This window comes from Scyliorhinus torazame, chromosome 5 (genome assembly GCF_047496885.1).
Source record: "Scyliorhinus torazame isolate Kashiwa2021f chromosome 5, sScyTor2.1, whole genome shotgun sequence".
Lineage (NCBI taxonomy): Eukaryota > Metazoa > Chordata > Chondrichthyes > Carcharhiniformes > Scyliorhinidae > Scyliorhinus > Scyliorhinus torazame.
Genome location: NC_092711.1, coordinates 120,327,853 through 120,344,554, shown reverse-complemented (window position 1 = coordinate 120,344,554; position 16,702 = coordinate 120,327,853). Strand labels below are relative to the sequence as shown.

The following is a 16,702-nucleotide window of genomic DNA, read 5'->3' as shown; positions in this document are numbered from 1 at the left end:
AGGATACTATCTATCCCCCTGATAATAGAATCCCCTACAACTACAACTTGCCTATTTACTCTCTCCCCTTGAATGGCCTGCTGAACCATGGTGCCTTGGTCAGCTGGCTCATCCTTCCTGCAGCCCTGTTCCCCATCCACACAGGGAGCAAGTGCCTCATACCTGTTGGACAGAGTCAAGGGCTGAGGCTCCTGAGTTCCTGACTGCTGGTTCCCTTTACCTGCCTGACTTGCAGTCACACCCTGCTGTCCCTGGCCACTGGCAGGATTTAAACTACTTACTCTGACAGGTGTGACTGCCTCCTGAAACACAGTGTCCAGGTAAGTCTCCCCCTCCCGGATGTGCCTCCGTGTTTGAAGCTCAGACTCCAGCTCATCAACTCTGAGCCGGAGCTCTTCGAGCAGCCAACACTTACTGCAGATGTGGTCGCTGCAGCTCGCAATGGGATCTGCCAGCTCCCACATCAAGCAGCTCAAGCACATCACCTGACCAGCCATCACTAATTAATTAATTAGTTTAATTTAAGTTTATGAGTTTAGCTGTGTTTTTTCTTTAAATTTGGGGCAGATTTGCTATCAACCACTCAGATCACAGCTTCCCTCTGACATCACTTTTGGAGAAAAAAAAACAACTGGAAAACAGGAAGTTACCGTTAGGTTTTTATACTCACAGAGACTGCTCCTCCTCCTCCGAACGGCTCCCGAAATTAGGCCCGAAGAAAGAGAGAGAACAAAACAGTCGGGAAAAAGCACCTTCTCGCACTCTTCACAGAATTACCTCACTGCACCAAATTACCAAATTCTCACTCGGTCTGTATCTCTCTCACTCAGGCTGTGTCTCCTTGACCAGCGCAATGCTTACTAATGTGCGCTTTCTGTCTGTCTTTTATACAGACTATAGGATGACTCACACTAAAACTTCAAAGAGAAGAATACAATGTGTACCTTTGTGCCCCTAAACAGGCCTCAGGTGACTGCCAGATAACTGCCTCTCAGCAATTAGGGTGGGGGCAGCTTCAGCCAATCAGACACTAATCTACACTGCAATTTTAACTGAAAAACAGCATGAAGCACAATGAGAGGTTTGGATACTTTATTTAATACAGAAGCACATTATTCTGATATCACTTTGACATGGGCAGCAAGCAGGCTGATCTACAGTATGTACAGTATTTACAACACCTGGGACACGGTATATCATCTCATCAAACCAGTGATAGGTTTGTTTACTTTTCATAATCGTGACTGGGTCACACTCATGATTCATGCAAAATGCAACTCCAGGTTTTTTGACCCACTCCCTCCAGACCTGTTTTCACTCCAAGGGTCTTGACATCTGCCTTAGTTTTTATCCAGCCCTGTATGTTCAGCTCACACTGGCCAACAACCAGCCCCTCCTGCACTGGGCCACAGGGTTTCCATCACCAAAAATCTGTCCTGGTCCATGCACATCGACGCTACCACCAAGAAAGCACAACAGTGCCTATACTTCCTCAGGAAACTAAGGAAATTCGGCATGTCCACATTGACTCTTACCAACTTTTACAGATGCACCATAGAAAGCATCCTATCTGGCTGCATCACAGCCTGGTATGGCAACTGCTCGACCCAAGACCGCAAGAAACTTCAGAGAGTAGTGAACACAGCCCAGTCCATCACAAAAACCTGCCTCGCATTGTAATTGAAAATATGGAAAGATGTGTCATTTGAAACATGGAAGTCTGGCAATATCTGGTCTGAGAGAAACATGAGAGGATACAGGGAAAGATCCCACAAAGGGTTAACAACAGCTAGAAAGAGCAGGATTATAAAATGCAGATTCCTTCTTCCAAACAGACTTAGCAAACAAACAGGATTTTTGTATGAAGCTAAAAACAATGGCTCACACCTTCATTGAAATTAACCATCTTAGTAAGCATCTGGAAAAGCATGGATGAGGGTTTCAGTTGAGTTAGGTGATAAATGTAAACCTTTCAAGTCATAACCGAGTGGATTTTAGCATAGAGCTAAAAGCAATGATTCACACCTTCATTGAAGTAAAATCAGCAGATAGAAAAATATATAGGTATGAAATTCTGCTAACACCAGGTAAATTAAAGAAAATTGGAGACTATCAGTCTACGAGAAACATAATTTAAAGCCAAAATCAAAGTCAAAATTATGAGCTGGGGACACAATTGGAAAATAAAACTATAGAAATGACAGGAATTAAAGGTAACACCTCCTGAACTCAAAGCATTTTGAACATCACAAAAGAAGACTGTAATCAGATCTATGAGCTGAGGTCATGCCCAAAATGAATACTTAGTCGTGTTAGAAAAATTCAGATTAAAGGTACCTTTTACAATCCAAGTGAAATAAAAGTTACTTTACAATAAAGTCATAAAAACTTAATAACTGTTAGAAATGTATATAAACCCTGAGAAAGGGGACAGGAGATTAGGAAGTCCAGGAGAGAAGCAACAAGCAGCTCAGAGTCAGCTTACAGTCAGCTCGGTCATGGGAAAGGGACAAAATCAAAGTAGCCGAGCTAAAACAGCTAATACATCTAAGGAAGACCAGAATTTAAAGAGGAGGCAGAGTCAGCTCAGACACAGCCAGCAGAGCCAGATCTCACAGCTCGGTACATGGGAAAGATAGGACATAGCAACCAAGCAGAACAGCGAATACATCTGAAGAAGACCAAAATAATGTAAAAAGACTGATTGTCAAGGTGGGCCTGAAGGTCCCTTCAAACAACCAGAAGGATCCAGAAGCAAGATCTTTTTACCTTTCTGTGAAGACAGTCATTGCAGCTTTTAAAAGAAATAAATATAATAATAAAATAACTTAAAAGTTTTAACCTGAAACAATGGTTATTCCAGAGTCTACTTTACTTACTTAGCAATGCAGGACCCAGGATCGATGCTACTAAGTGGTAAGTAGATGAAATCTTCTGTGAAGGTATGGGTTATACCGGGGGATAACTTGAAAACATAGTTTGACCTGAATAGCACCGACTGAAGCCTGCATCGGAGTCAGGGAGTGAGAATCCCTGTTCACCATTTAGAATATCGACCCTTTTTGGTATAGGGGGAATTCTAAGAATAGTGGTGAGTTTTCAACAACACCATCCATTGACTCTATCCACAACTCCTGCTGCCTTGGGAAAGTGGGCAGCATAATCAAAGACCCCTCCCACCCAGCTTACTCACTCTTCCAACTTCTTCCATCGGGCAGGAGATACAAAAGTCTGACACTACACTCCATTACACTACACTACACTACATTAATACTACAACTACGAAACAGAACACCCGGAGGCCTTGTTCATCGTGGCTGGAGACTTCAACAAGGCCAACCTCAAGAGTGTACTGCCAAAATTCCACCAGCACATCTCCTGTCCCAGCAGGGGCGACAACACTCTTGAGCACTGCTACTCAAAAATCAAGGGCGCCTACCGTTCCATCCCCCGGCCGCACTTTGGGAACTCAGACCATAAGACGGTGCTCCTCCCGGCATACAAGCAGAAACTCAAGTGGGAGAATCCAGCTAAGAAGGTTGTGCAGTGCTGGTCCGAGGAGACAGAAGAGCTCTTACGTGACTGCTTAGAGACAGTGGACTGGTCCATATTTAAGAACTCAGCGACCAACTTAAATGAGTATGCCACCACCGTCATAGACTTCATCAGCAAATGTGTGGACGACTGCGTGTCAAAGAAAGCAGTACGTGCATTCCCCAACCGGAAACCATGGCTCAATCACGAGATTGACTCCCTACTGAAGGACAGATCTGAGGCGTTCAGGGCAGACGACCCTGACCTATACAAGAAATCCAGGTACGACCTCCGCAAAGCCATCCGGAATGCCAAGAGAGAATATCAAACCAAGCTAGAGTCACAGACAGACTCTCGGCGGTTGTGGCAAGGACTAAACAACATAACGGGCTACAAAGCGAAGCCGAACAGTATCTCTGGCAGCAGCGCACCACTCCCCGATGAACTCAATGCATTCTATGCTCGGTTCGAGCAGGTAACCAACAATCCGCTGGCGAGTGCCCCAGCAGCCCATAATTCACCCATACCCACCATCACAGCTTCCAAAGTCAGATTGGCCTTCCTGAAAGTGAACCCTCGGAAGGCGACGGGCCCAGACGGGATCTCTGATCGTGCACTCAGAGCCTGCGCAGACCAGCTGGCAGGTATTCACGGACATCTTTAACCTGTCCCTACTCCACTCCGAGGTCCCCACCTGCTTCAAGAAGACCACCATCATACCGGTACCAAAGAAGAACCAGGCAACGTGCCTCAATGACTGCCGACCAGTGGCCCTGACTTCAGTCGTAATGAAGTGCTTCGAGAGGTTAATCATGAAGCGCATCACCCCCATACTCCCAGAACGCCTTGATCCACTGCAATTCGCATACCGCTGCAATCGGGTCCACATCAGACACCATTTCCCTGGCCCAACACTCATCCCTAGAGCATCTCGAAAACAAGGACTCCTACATTAGACTCCTATTTATTGACTACAGCTCCGCCTTCAACACCATAATCCCAGCCAAGCTCATATCAAAGCTCCAAAACCTAGGACTTGGCTCCCCACTCTGCAACTGGATCCTCGATTTTCTGACCAACAGACCACAATCAGTAAGAATGAACAACAACACCTCCTCCACAATAGTCCTCAACACCGGCGCCCCGCAAGGCTGCGTACTTAGCCCCCTACTCTACTCCCTGTACACACACGACTGTGTGGCAAAACTTGGTTCCAACTCCATCTACAAGTTTGCTGACGATACGACCATAGTGGGCCGGATCTCGAATAACGATGAGTCCGAATACAGGAGGGAGATAGAGAACCTAGTGGAGTGGTGTAGCGACAACAATCTCTCCCGCAATGCCAGCAAAACTAAAGAGCTGGTAATTGACTTCAGGAAGCAAAGTACTGTACACACCCCTGTCAGCATCAACGGGGCCAAGGTGGAGATGGTTAGCAGTTTCAAATTCCTAGGGGTGCACATCTCCAAAAATCTGTCCTGGTCCACCCACGGCGACGCTACCACCAAGAAAGCACAACAGCGCCTATACTTCCTCAGGAAACTAAGGAAATTCGGCATGTCCACATTGACTCTTACCAACTTTTACAGATGCACCATAGAAAGCATGCTATCAGGCTGCATCACAGCCTGGTATGGCAACTGCTCGGCCCAGGACCGCAAGAAACTTCAGAGAGTCGTGAACACCACCCAGTCCATCACACGAACCTACCTCCCATCCATTGACTCCATCTACACCTCCCGCTGCCTGGGGAAAGCGGGCAGTATAATCAAAGATCCCTCCCACCTGGCTTACTCACTCTTCCAACTTCTTCCATCGGGCAGGAGATACAGAAGTCTGAGAACACGCACGAACAGACTCAAAAACATCTTCCCCACTGTCACCAGACTCCTAAATGACCCTCTTATGGATTGATTTCATGAACACTACACCCTGTATGCTTCATCCAATGCCAGTGCTTTTGTAGTTACATTGTATATGTTGTGTTGCCATATTATGTATTTTCTTTTATTCCCTTTTCTTCTCATGTACTTAATGATCTGTTGAGCTGCTCGCAGATAAATACTTTTCACTGTACCTCGGTACACGTGACAATAAACAAATCCAATCCAATCCTGTATGCTGCACGCAATGCCTTTGTCCATTCACGTGAGGAAGGAGCAGCGCTCTGAAAGCTTGTGATTCGAAACAAACCTGTGGGACTTTAACCAGGTGTTGTAAGACTTCTTACTTTGTCTATATATTTACATTGTGCACCTTATGTTGCCCTATTATGTATTTTCTTCTTAGTTTACTTTCTTTTCATGTACGAAATGATCTGTTTGAGCTGCTCGCAGAATAATACTTTTCACTGTGCCTGGGTACACGTGACAAAAGCCAAATCCAATCCAAATCGAGAGAGCAATCTGCCTCTCTTGCATTGGTGCACTGCATTTCCCTCATAACACAGAGGCATAGAAAGGTGACAGCACAAAACAAAGGCACTCAACAAATTGTATCTGTGCCAACTTTCTGCAACAGACACAATCCGCTGTCATTGGCTCTGAACTCTGCAGATATTTTTCTCCTCAAAAGATACGAACAGATGAGCAAGGAGCTGGAATTGGCTATTCAGCCCAGTCTGCTCCACCATTTAATAAGGTCATGGCTGATCTGATAGTAACAGATAGTTGTCCAATTCTCTTTTCAAGGCATCAATTGAATCTGCCTCCACCACATTTTCGAGCAGTGCATTCATGATCCCACATGCAGCACAGAATGTTTTTCTTCACATCATAAGACGTAGGAACAGAATTAGGCCACTCGGCCCATCGAATCTGCTCCACCATTCAATCATGGCTGATATTTTTCTCATCTCCATTCTCCTGCTATCTCCCCATAACCGCTGATCCTCTTATTAATCAAGAACCTATCTATCTCTGTCTTAAAGACACTCAGTGATTTGGCCTCCACGGCATTTTGTGGCAAAGAGTTCCACAGATTCACCACCCTCTGGCTGAAGAAATTCCTCCTCATCTGTTTTAATTCCTCCTCATCACCTGAGGAAGTAACTGTGCCCCAAAAGCTAGTGAGTCGAAACAAACTTGTTGGACTTTAACCTGGTGTTGTGAGACTTCTTACTCTGTTTAAAGGATCGCCCCTTTAGTCTGAGATTGTGTCCTCTGCTTCTAGTTTTTCCGACAAGTGGAAACATCTTGTCCATGTCCACTCTACCCAGGCCTCGCAATATCCTGTAAGTTTTAATAAGAAACCCCCCATATTCTTCTAAACTCCAACGAGTACAGACCCAGAGTCCTCAACCTCATGAACACTACACCCTGTATCCTTCATCCGGTGCCAGTGCTGATGTAGTTACATTGTATATCTTGTCTTGCCCTATTATGTATTTTCTTGTATTCCCTTTTCTTCCCATGTACTTAATGATCTGTTGAGCTGCTCGCAGAAAAATACTTTTCACTGTACCTTGGTATACGTGACAATAAACAAATCCAATCCAATCGTTCCTCATATGACAAGCTCTTCATTCCAGGGATCATTCTTGTAAACCTCCTCTGGACCCTTTCCAAGGCCAACACATTCTTCTTAATATGCGGCCCAAAACAGCTCATAATACTCCAAATGGTCTGTGATCAGAGTCTTATACAGCCTCTGAAGTACATCCCTGGTCTTGTATTCTAGCCCTCTCGACATGAATACATTGCATTTGCCTTTCTAACTGCCGCCTGAACCTGCACGTTAACCTTTTTTAAAATTTAGAGTACCCAATTCATTTTTTCCAATTAAGAGGCAGTTTAGCGTGACCAATCCACCTACCCTGCACATCTTTGGGTTGTGGGGGCGAAACCCACGCAAACACGGGGAGAATGTACAAACTCCACACGGACAGTGACCCTAGCCGGGATCGAACCTGGGACCTCGGCGCCGTGAGGCTGCAGTGCACCTGCACATTAACCGGAAGAGAATCTTGAACAAGGTCTCCCAAGTCCCTTTGTGCTTGTGATTTCCTCAGCATTTTCCCATTTAGAAAATAGTCTATGCCTCCATTTCTCCTTCCAAAGTGCATAACCTCACACTTTTCCACATGATATTCCATCTGCCACTTCTTTGCCCACTCTCCTAGCCTTGCTCAGCATTGCGTCTCTTTCTAATCACTTTAAATGAATGCCCTCTGTTTATAATCTTGCCTTCAATATGACTTGCTAGATCAAACATCTATTGCAAATCCTTAGTTTTAATGTGGTCAAGTGCCTTTCCATTTGAGAACTGTTCAATAAAGTTATTAGAATTATTTGTAGCTAGGGCAGCACGTGGAGCAGTGGGACTACAGCGCTGAGGACCCGGGTTTGAATCCCGGCCCTGGGTCACTGTCCGTGTGGAGTTTGCACATTCTCCACGTGTCTGCATGGGCTTCACCCCCACAACCCAAAGATGTGCAGGTTAGGTGGATTGGCCAGGCTAAATTGCCCCTTAATTGGGAAAAAATAATAATAATTGGGTACTCTTGAATTTTTTTATTTAAAAAAAAGGATTATTTGTAGCTTCCCCACCAATCAGTTCCATTATCGTGAAGTGACCTTATTTTAATCGGGAGTTAACTGAAGTGTGTTCCTAACCCCTCATTATCTAAATTTCCATTCACCATTTTTCTGTCCACCTGACCCAGTCCATGGCTTTCTCCCTCATTGTCTAAAATACATCAGCAACTTTTGTATAATCCTGGTGCATACATTTCAGTCTAAATCATTGATATATACCGGAAACTGTGGAGCCCCACTGGAACAGACGTCCAGGCATCATTCAGTCCTGGATGTGACTAACAGCAGCAACAACAGTTGAATCCAAACCCTACTGTTGTGTGTGAACTTGCTGATGTCTGTTCAGGTTGTTTGACTGAGTGAATCTCCTCCCACGCACGGAGTGGTTGAACAACCTCTCCCAAGTACCGCTCCCATGTTTGGGTGACACAGTAGCACAGTGGTTAGCACTGTTGCTTCACAGTTCCAGGGTCCCAGGTTTGATTCCCGGCTTGTGTCACTGTCTGTGCGGAGTCTGCACGTTGTCCTAGTGTCTGCATGGGTTTCCTCCGGGTGCTCCGGTTTCCCCCCACAGTCCAAAGATGTGCAGGTTAGATGGATTGGCCATGCTAAATTGCCCTTAGTGTCCAAAAAGGTTAGGTGGAGTTATGGGTTAGGTTGGAGGTATGGGCTTAAGTAAGGTGCTCGTTCCAAGGGCCAGTGCACTCGATCGGCCAAATGCCCTCCTTCTGCACAGTAAATTCTATGATTCTGTTTCCGTGTGAACTCGCTGGTGTTTCAGCAGATTCAGTTTACTTTTAAAGCTCTTTTCACAATCAGAACATTTAAAAGGTTTCTGATCAGTGTGAACAAGTTGGTGTGAAGTCAGATAGGATGACCGAGTGAATTTCTTCTCACACACGGGGCAAGTGTACGGTCTCTCCCCAGTGTGAACTCGCTGGTGTATCAGAAGGTAGGATGAACATGTGAATCTCTTCTCACACAAGGAGCAGGTGAATGGCCTCTCCCCAGTGTGAGTGCGTTGATGTGACAGTAAATTCTTTCTACTTTTAAAGCTCTTCTCACAGTCAGAACATGTAAACGGTCTCTGATCAGTATGAACAAGTTGGTGTGTCAAGAGGTAGGATGACAGAGTGAATCCCTTCCCACACACAGAGCAGGTGAATGGCCTCTCCCCAGTGTGAGTGCGTTGATGTATCAGTAAATCCTTTCTGCTTTTAAAGCTCTTCTCACAGTCAGCACATTTAAACGGTCTTTGGTTAGTGTGAACAAGTTGGTGTGTCAGGAGGTGGGATGACAGAGTGAATCCCTTCCTACACACGGAGCAGGTGAATGGCCTCTCCCCAGTGTGAGTGCGTTGATGTGACAGTAAATCCTTTCTGCTTTTAAAGCTCTTTTCACAGTCAGCACATTTAAACGGTCTCTGGTCAGAGTGGACCTGATGGTGAGTCCAGAGGTGGGATGACTGAGTGAATCTCTTCCCACACACGGAGCAGGTGAATGGCCTCTCCCCAGTGTGAGTGCGTTGATGTTTCAGTAAATCCTTTCTGCTTTTAAAGCTCTTCTCACAGTCACCACATTTAAACGGTCTCTGGTCAGAGTGGATCTGATGGTGAGCCCGGAGGTTTGGCAAATCATGAAATCCCTTCCCACATTCCAAACAGGTGAATGGCCTCTCCCCAGTGTGAGTGCGTTGATGTAACAGTAAATCCTTTCTGCTTTTAAAGCTCTTTTCACAGTCAGCACATTTAAAAGGTCTCTCATCATTATGAACAAGTTGGTGTCTCAGGAGTTCGGATGACAGAGTGAATCCCTTCCCACACACGGAGCAGGTGAATGGCCTCTCCCCAGTGTGAGTGCGTTGATGTAACAGTAAATCCTTTCTGCTTTTAAAGCTCTTTTCACAGTCAGCACATTTAAACGGTCTCTGATCCGTATGAACAAGTTGGTGTGTCAGGAGGTGTGATGACCGAGTGAATCCTTTCCCACACACAGAGCAGGTGAATGGCCTCTCCCCAGTGTGAATACGTCGATGAGTTTCCAATTCAGATGGGTAATTGAATCCCATCCCACAGTCCCCACATTTCCACGGTTTCTCCATGGTTATCGACAAGTTATCAGGTGCAGGTGGGATGCAGATTTGAGGTCACTATCAGATCAGCCGTGATGTTATTAAATGGTGGAACAGGCTCACGGGGCTGAATGTCCTTTTGCTGCTTCTTGATTCCTTTGGTGCAAATGTCCTTATGTCTCTTCAACTTGGATCATCAGTTGAAGCCTGAGTACGGTGTCTCCCTGATGCAATTTAATTTCATGCTGTGTGATTGGTTAAAGCTCAGTTCCAGCTACCTGTGGAAAATTACTTAGATGTCTGTGTCTTGGTGCTTTTCCAATCACAGTGATTTTTGAATTTTTTTCCGAAAGACAAAACAGACGTTGAAAGGCCGGTCCTGATGAATCAAGTGACTGTCAGATCTCGACATGATGTTTGCATCTGCAAATATTCTGTAAAAGGAGATTACATTGAAATACTGTGAATATATAAGACACAAACAAGCCATTCTGTCACAGATTCTGCTGCTTTCAATACTCGGCACACATCTCCGACTGTCACACACCTATCTCATCGCAGCTTTTCAGCTGATTTTCGATTCAATTTTCTCTCATGTGCTTGTCCCGTTTCCTTTTGAAAACATCTCAGCACTTTTCTCAACTCATTTCCATGGTAATGAGTTGCACATTCTGAACCTGTGATAAATAATTTTGTCTGTATTGTCCGCTTGGATTTATTCGTAACTATCTTGTATTTATGAATTGTTGTTTATTGATAGTCAATCTCTCACATCGCCCCTCTCCAAACTACTGATAATTTAAAAGATTTATAGCAGGTCACTGCTTAATTTTTGCTGTCGATTGAAAAAAGGCCCCACTCCAATTAATCTTTCCTGATTGCTGTCATCTCTCATGTTACAAAAGACATCACTGTCAATGCAGGATAGAATTCGCAAAGAGACAAACCTTTCTGTTGGGTTCAGTTTGTTGTGTGCAAATTCTACAATTACAACCCCCTGTAAAAGGAGTTTAAAAAAGCCATCACTGTCAGTCCAGGATTGAAATTCTGAACAGGCAATTCTAATTTCTCTGGAACATTTTTTCCTCTCTTGTACCCCAAAGCTGTAAATCCCAGTCCCACACACTCTCCCTCCTCCCTGGGCTGAAATCCAAACACATCTCACCATCTGCACCATTTCTTTCCTCCACTCCCAGTTTTCTCCTTCCCTCTCCTCTGTCTGGGTTCAGTTCTCCAGCTCCTGTCTGCAGACTGACAATAAAATCAATGGGTCTTATTGGGGGTTTGCGGCTTCCAGTGCAGGTTTGTAAATCCTCCCCACCCACCTACCAGGATTTCCTTCCTTGCCAGAGATCAGAGTCCTCATTGATTTGAGTGCAAAGTGTAAGTTCTTATTTCTTGTCCCCCCTCCCCCATCCTCTGATGTGAACCATCCTCCAGTGTCTGAAGCAGGATGGTGCCCGTTAACCTGGGCCTGTTCCCGGGAGGGAGAAGCTCCGCAGCTGCAAACCAGGGAGCTGACAATGATGGTGAAGGGTTTGCTCCAGCTCACAATGCCCGGGGACTGATTGACAGCGGGTTCGGACCAATAGGAAGAGGGGACGGAGCTGGGTGACCGAACAAGAGCGGCTGGTCCTCCAACCAATTAGAGTGAATGGGAGGCGGAGCAAAGCCGGGGCTCTCTTCGGCCACTCGGGCCTGTCTCGGGGAAAAGCCCGAGCAGTTTTCGCCGGTTGAACTGCCGTATCCAAACTTGGTGTTCGGAGCTTGGGGTCGACACGGAGTGTTCATGAGGCCTCCCGATCTACCCGCCGGCCCGATCCTTCCCTGAGGACTTACCGCACGGGATCTGACCGGCTGAGGATTTCCACCCGACCGCCTGAATTCTGAACTGTCATCGGCACTGCGCATGCTCCAGTCAACGTGTAAGACCGGGCTCAGCCCCGCCCCCCGTTCACTCCCATTGGTTGGAGGACCAACTGATCTGCTGGGTCCTCCAGATCGGCTCCTCTCTTGCAATTGGTCCAGAGCAACAGTCAATCACGCCCCGGCATTGTGAACTGGAGCATGCGCAATGCCGATGATGTACCAGGCTTGGAGGTTTCAGAGAAACCCGGTGCAGACTCCAAACCCCAACAAGGAGTTTCCGGGCCCGGGTTTGCATCGAGCGGGGGGGACAGCTGCGGCCTGCTCCCGGTGACAGGCCTGAGTTAACGGCCGCCGTCTTTATAGCAGCTGCAAATCCGCAGGGGGCAAAACATCAGAGATAGAGTTAGTTGTGAAACCAATGGGATTTTGTAAAGCAGGAGGTCAGAGTTACAGTCAACAACAACAACTTCTATTTATATAACACCTTTAACATCATAAATCATCCCAGTCAACTTCACAGCAACATTATAAAACAAAGTGAGACACCCAGACACAAAAGGAGATATTCGGACAGGTGACCAAAAACTTGGACAAAGAGGCGAGTTTCAAAGAGTCATAAATGAGGTAAGTGAGGTGGAGACGGGGAGCTTTAGGGCGGGAATTCAGTGCTTGGAGCCGAGGGAACTTCAAACCATGGCGGAGTAATTAGAATCGGGGGTGTACAAGAGTCCAGGATCAGAGCTGTACAGACATCTCAGGGGGTTTTGGGGCTGGAGGAGATTGCAGAGATTGGGAGAGATGAGGCCATGGAGGGATTTGAAAACGAGGAACAGAATTGACTGGGAGCGAATGCAAGTCTCGGAGCACAGAGATCATTGGGGAAAGGAACTGGCTGCATATTAAGACATGGGTAGCAGACTTTTGGATGGCTTTACGTTTACAGAGGTAGAATGTGGGAGAGCAGCCAGGTGTGTAATGGAATTGCCGAATCGGGACATGACAAAGGCATGACTGAGGTTTCAGCCCCAGGCGCACAGACACAGGAGGGAGGCTGGATAATGTAACGTATGTGGAAACAGGCAGTCTTAGTGATAGCCCGGACATGAGTCCAAAGATGTGCAGGTTAGGTGGATTGGACATGCTAAATTGCCTTTGTGTCCAAAAAGGTTAGGTGGGGTTACTGGATAATAGGGATAGGGTGGAGTGTGGGCTTAGGTACGCGGCCTTCAGGACGCCCGACAACACAGTATCGCCAAGTTCCGCATGTATGGGTTCAGCCTCAACTGGGACCTTGGATTCATGTTGCATTACATTCACCGCCCCCCCCCCCACCCCTCCTCCCCCAACTAGCCTGGGTTTGCGAAATCCTACTAACTGTGCTGGCTTGAGACAATTCAGATCTCTTTAATCTGTGGTTATCCCTCTCTTCAGTTGCACTGTCTGGACCTGTAAAGATTTAATTACCTGCAAAGACTCACATTCAAAGTGTCATGCTTCATTTACTTTGTCTCTATGTGGTTATGCAACCCACCTCTTTATTCACTTGAGGAAGGAGCTGCGCTCCGAAAGCTAGTGATTCGACACAAACCTGTTGGACTTTAACCTGGTGTTGTAAGACTTCTTACCCTGCCCACCCCAGTCCAATGCCGGCATCTCCACCTCTAGACTAGTGAAGCAGAGAACCAGACTGAAGCTCTGGGGATTGGGGTTCCACACAGCAGATTAACTCAGCAACCCAATTCAAGGGCAATTCAGGATGGGTGTAAATGAATAAAGAAAATGTTATTAATGTAACTTTTCCACACACGGAAATGAATGAGGTTTGATAATGTTTCTGTGCAGTTTTAAACCAAGTGCCTTTAAGCAAACATGATAATCACTACACTACAGAAACAGGGAACAGTGCTTAGCGCACTGACCGAGAATAGTAAAATGTGCGTCCTCATTGCACTGAAGAACCTTCTATTGTGGGAGTACAATTTGACTGAAAATTAGGCAATTGGTGAAGAAATTGGTCTGACATGAGAATCATAAAATGCCACAGCACATTAGAAAACCATTCACAACTAACACGGGTGAACTCTGACTGCGATTCCTGCCATTCTCCATCACAGAGTATTTTGCAGAGTATCATTTGGAACTTTGTGGGTGTAAGGTAATGCATTTGTTTAACTATTGAACAATAAATAACAATGATACAACTTAGCTGCAAATTTAGATGTGTAACGTCAATAATGTTTTGAATAATAATATGGGACATTTGGTGTGTGAGGGGAACGTGATAACCAGTACACTGAAAAACAGCTGATTGGCAATGAGCCCATTGGACTGGTGTTTTGAAAATATGTTGTGTTATCTGTAAAAATGATAAAAGTCGAATAAAAATATAGATTGAAAAAGAGCAAATCGATTTGTCTCAATGTCCTTCTCTGTTTCTGTGATGTTGAAGTTTCTCTATTCCAATTAGCTTTTGTAAAAGGAATTTCTGTAGAATCCTTGCTCAGTTTGATTTACTGACAACGTTCCCCTGGTCCAATGACCAGAAGATTTGGACATGAAGATGGTGTAGTTTACAATGTAAACATTATGTAATCATGCAATTGTTTCATACTGAATTTACAAAAGTATATTTTTCTGCTGATGCATCTTGTCATTATTTCTGAGTTGATAAAATCTAATTAATTTGATCTACATCCTGTTTACAGTCTGTCTATTAGAGAGGGCAACTGAATTTGTCTGTATCTCTGTTTCTGGAACATACCTCTTCATTCACCTGAGGAAGGAGCAGCGCTCCGAAGGCTAGTGACATCGAAACAAACCTGTTGGACTTTAACCTGGTGTTGTAAGACTTCGTACTGTGCTCACCCCAGTCCAACGCCGGCATCTCCACATCATTATTAGAGAGGGATTTGTGAAGCTTAACAAAGCCCTCTAGAGATCACTTTGCTGAAGTAGTTTACTTTATTAGATTTCAAATGAATTATGAAATGTAGAAATGTCCATCCAGCAAATATTTCCTCTCATTCAGTGATATCATTCTTATGTTCCTTCGAAAAACGTCAATTTTACTCCGTATTTGTTCCATTACTCAAAACTTGATATTATTTGATATTTATGTCCTCGTCTGAAATTGAGACTCTCTTAGAGATATACAACCTTGAATTGCAAACATGACTGACAAAGAAAATAAATCAAGTCACTGGGTAATATAAGTTCTGTCGAGTTCATTTGAGATTGGCAACATCAGTCTTTAAACGCAGTCAAATATCTTCACAGGTAGGAGGTTAAAGAATGATAAGTTTATTATATTTGACCCTCTTTGTTCTGGGTATGAAACATTCAGCAGCCTAAATCCCGTTCATGTATAAGAAAGGAGGGGTGACAGCAAGTCCACACTGAGCCTGGATTTCCTCATCTCTCTCAATGGCTTTTCCTGTTTCTCTACCACAAAGCCCGATTTTCAAAACGGTGTTTTAGTTAAATCTCTGCTATTTCCTCTAATTTAGTTAGAGTATCATTTGTCTCTGTCTGTATGAGCACACATTACCATTAGATATGTTTCAGATGGTGATTAAAAATGTTAGTCTACATCCATAAATCCATTAAATTCTGTTGTGGACTGAACAAACTGAGAATATCCAAACTGTGTCAAAATGGGATAATCATTTCTGATCTTTGCTTCTTCAATATTCACTACCTCCGACTTCTCTGAATGATGTTTGAGGCCGAGATGAGACCAAATATATATCTAATATATGGGATTCAGATGACATGCAGAAACAAACGCATGTTATCCAAACTTCCCTCAAACTAAGCGAGAAGTATTCAATGTTCCTGCCCAGTTTTGAATGGAGGACCTTTTGCGGCGTTAGATGAACATAACCACTACACTACAGAAACAGGCAGCAGCGGAGCAGCCAATGGACCTGTGCTATGTTCAACTGCAGTGTCTTGCTGCAGCTTCTGATGGTTAGGCTGAGAGACCATGTCACTTATTACTCTCCCCTACCTTCCCCACATATTTATTTCTAGCAACTTATTTTCATTTCTTCCATCGATCAGTTTTTCCCCCCACCAATGTCCCCCCCCCCCCCTCCTCCTCCACCCCACTTGGACAATCTGCTCCCTGTTCCTAGTCTTCCTTTCACTCACTGCTTACTTTTATTCTGCTGTTAAGATTCTAATCTCTTAAACGTGCCTCTCTCAGCACTGTTCTTAGCCTTTATTACCCATTTACATTCCCTTTTTCTTTCTGTCCAAGTCATTTTAGTCATTCTCCACCTATCGCTGGCCAACTATCCAGCTCCACTTCTCTACGAATCCCCTGCCCCCCCCGCCCCTCCCACCCCCTTCCCATCCACCCACAATAGTCTGAATCTGACCCTATTTCCAGGTCTCCAGCTTTGACATAGCGTCACCCAGACTCGGAACGACAGCTGCCATCTCGCTCGACAGAGGCTGTCAGACCTGCTGAGATTGTCCAGTATTTTCTTGTTTGTTTCCAATTGAAGCATCCGCAGTAAGTTGCTTTTATCTTACAATTAGACATGATTGAGACAGTTATTATGTTCATCTGCATATTTAAACACATGAAATTCTGTTGTGGTTGAACAAACTGCTGATATCGGAACGGTGTCAAAACAGGAAAATCTTTATCATTTCATTGCTTCTTGAAAATGCAGCACTTCAG

At 45.0% G+C, this 16,702-nt stretch overlaps 2 protein-coding genes across 3 annotated transcripts in view; both read right to left on the bottom strand.

Moving 5' to 3' along the window:
• LOC140421745 (uncharacterized) overlaps nt 1-16,702 on the bottom strand; it is a 354,082-nt gene that overhangs the window by 207,754 nt on the left and 129,626 nt on the right. The window lies entirely within an intron of this gene.
• Nucleotides 1,078-12,051, bottom strand: LOC140421749 (uncharacterized). Its single transcript, XM_072506601.1, has 2 exons — nt 11,983-12,051; nt 1,078-10,577 (listed from the first exon to the last, which is right to left on the bottom strand). The coding sequence occupies exon 2, from the start codon at nt 10,171-10,173 to the stop codon at nt 8,815-8,817; it is 1,359 nt and encodes a 452-aa protein (XP_072362702.1). The 5' UTR covers nt 10,174-10,577; nt 11,983-12,051; the 3' UTR covers nt 1,078-8,814.

Bases quoted from the DNA above. Each gene is read 5' to 3' on its own strand.
- LOC140421749 (XM_072506601.1), bottom strand. From the start codon at position 10,173: ATGGAGAAACCGTGGAAATGTGGGGACTGTGGGATGGGATTCAATTAC.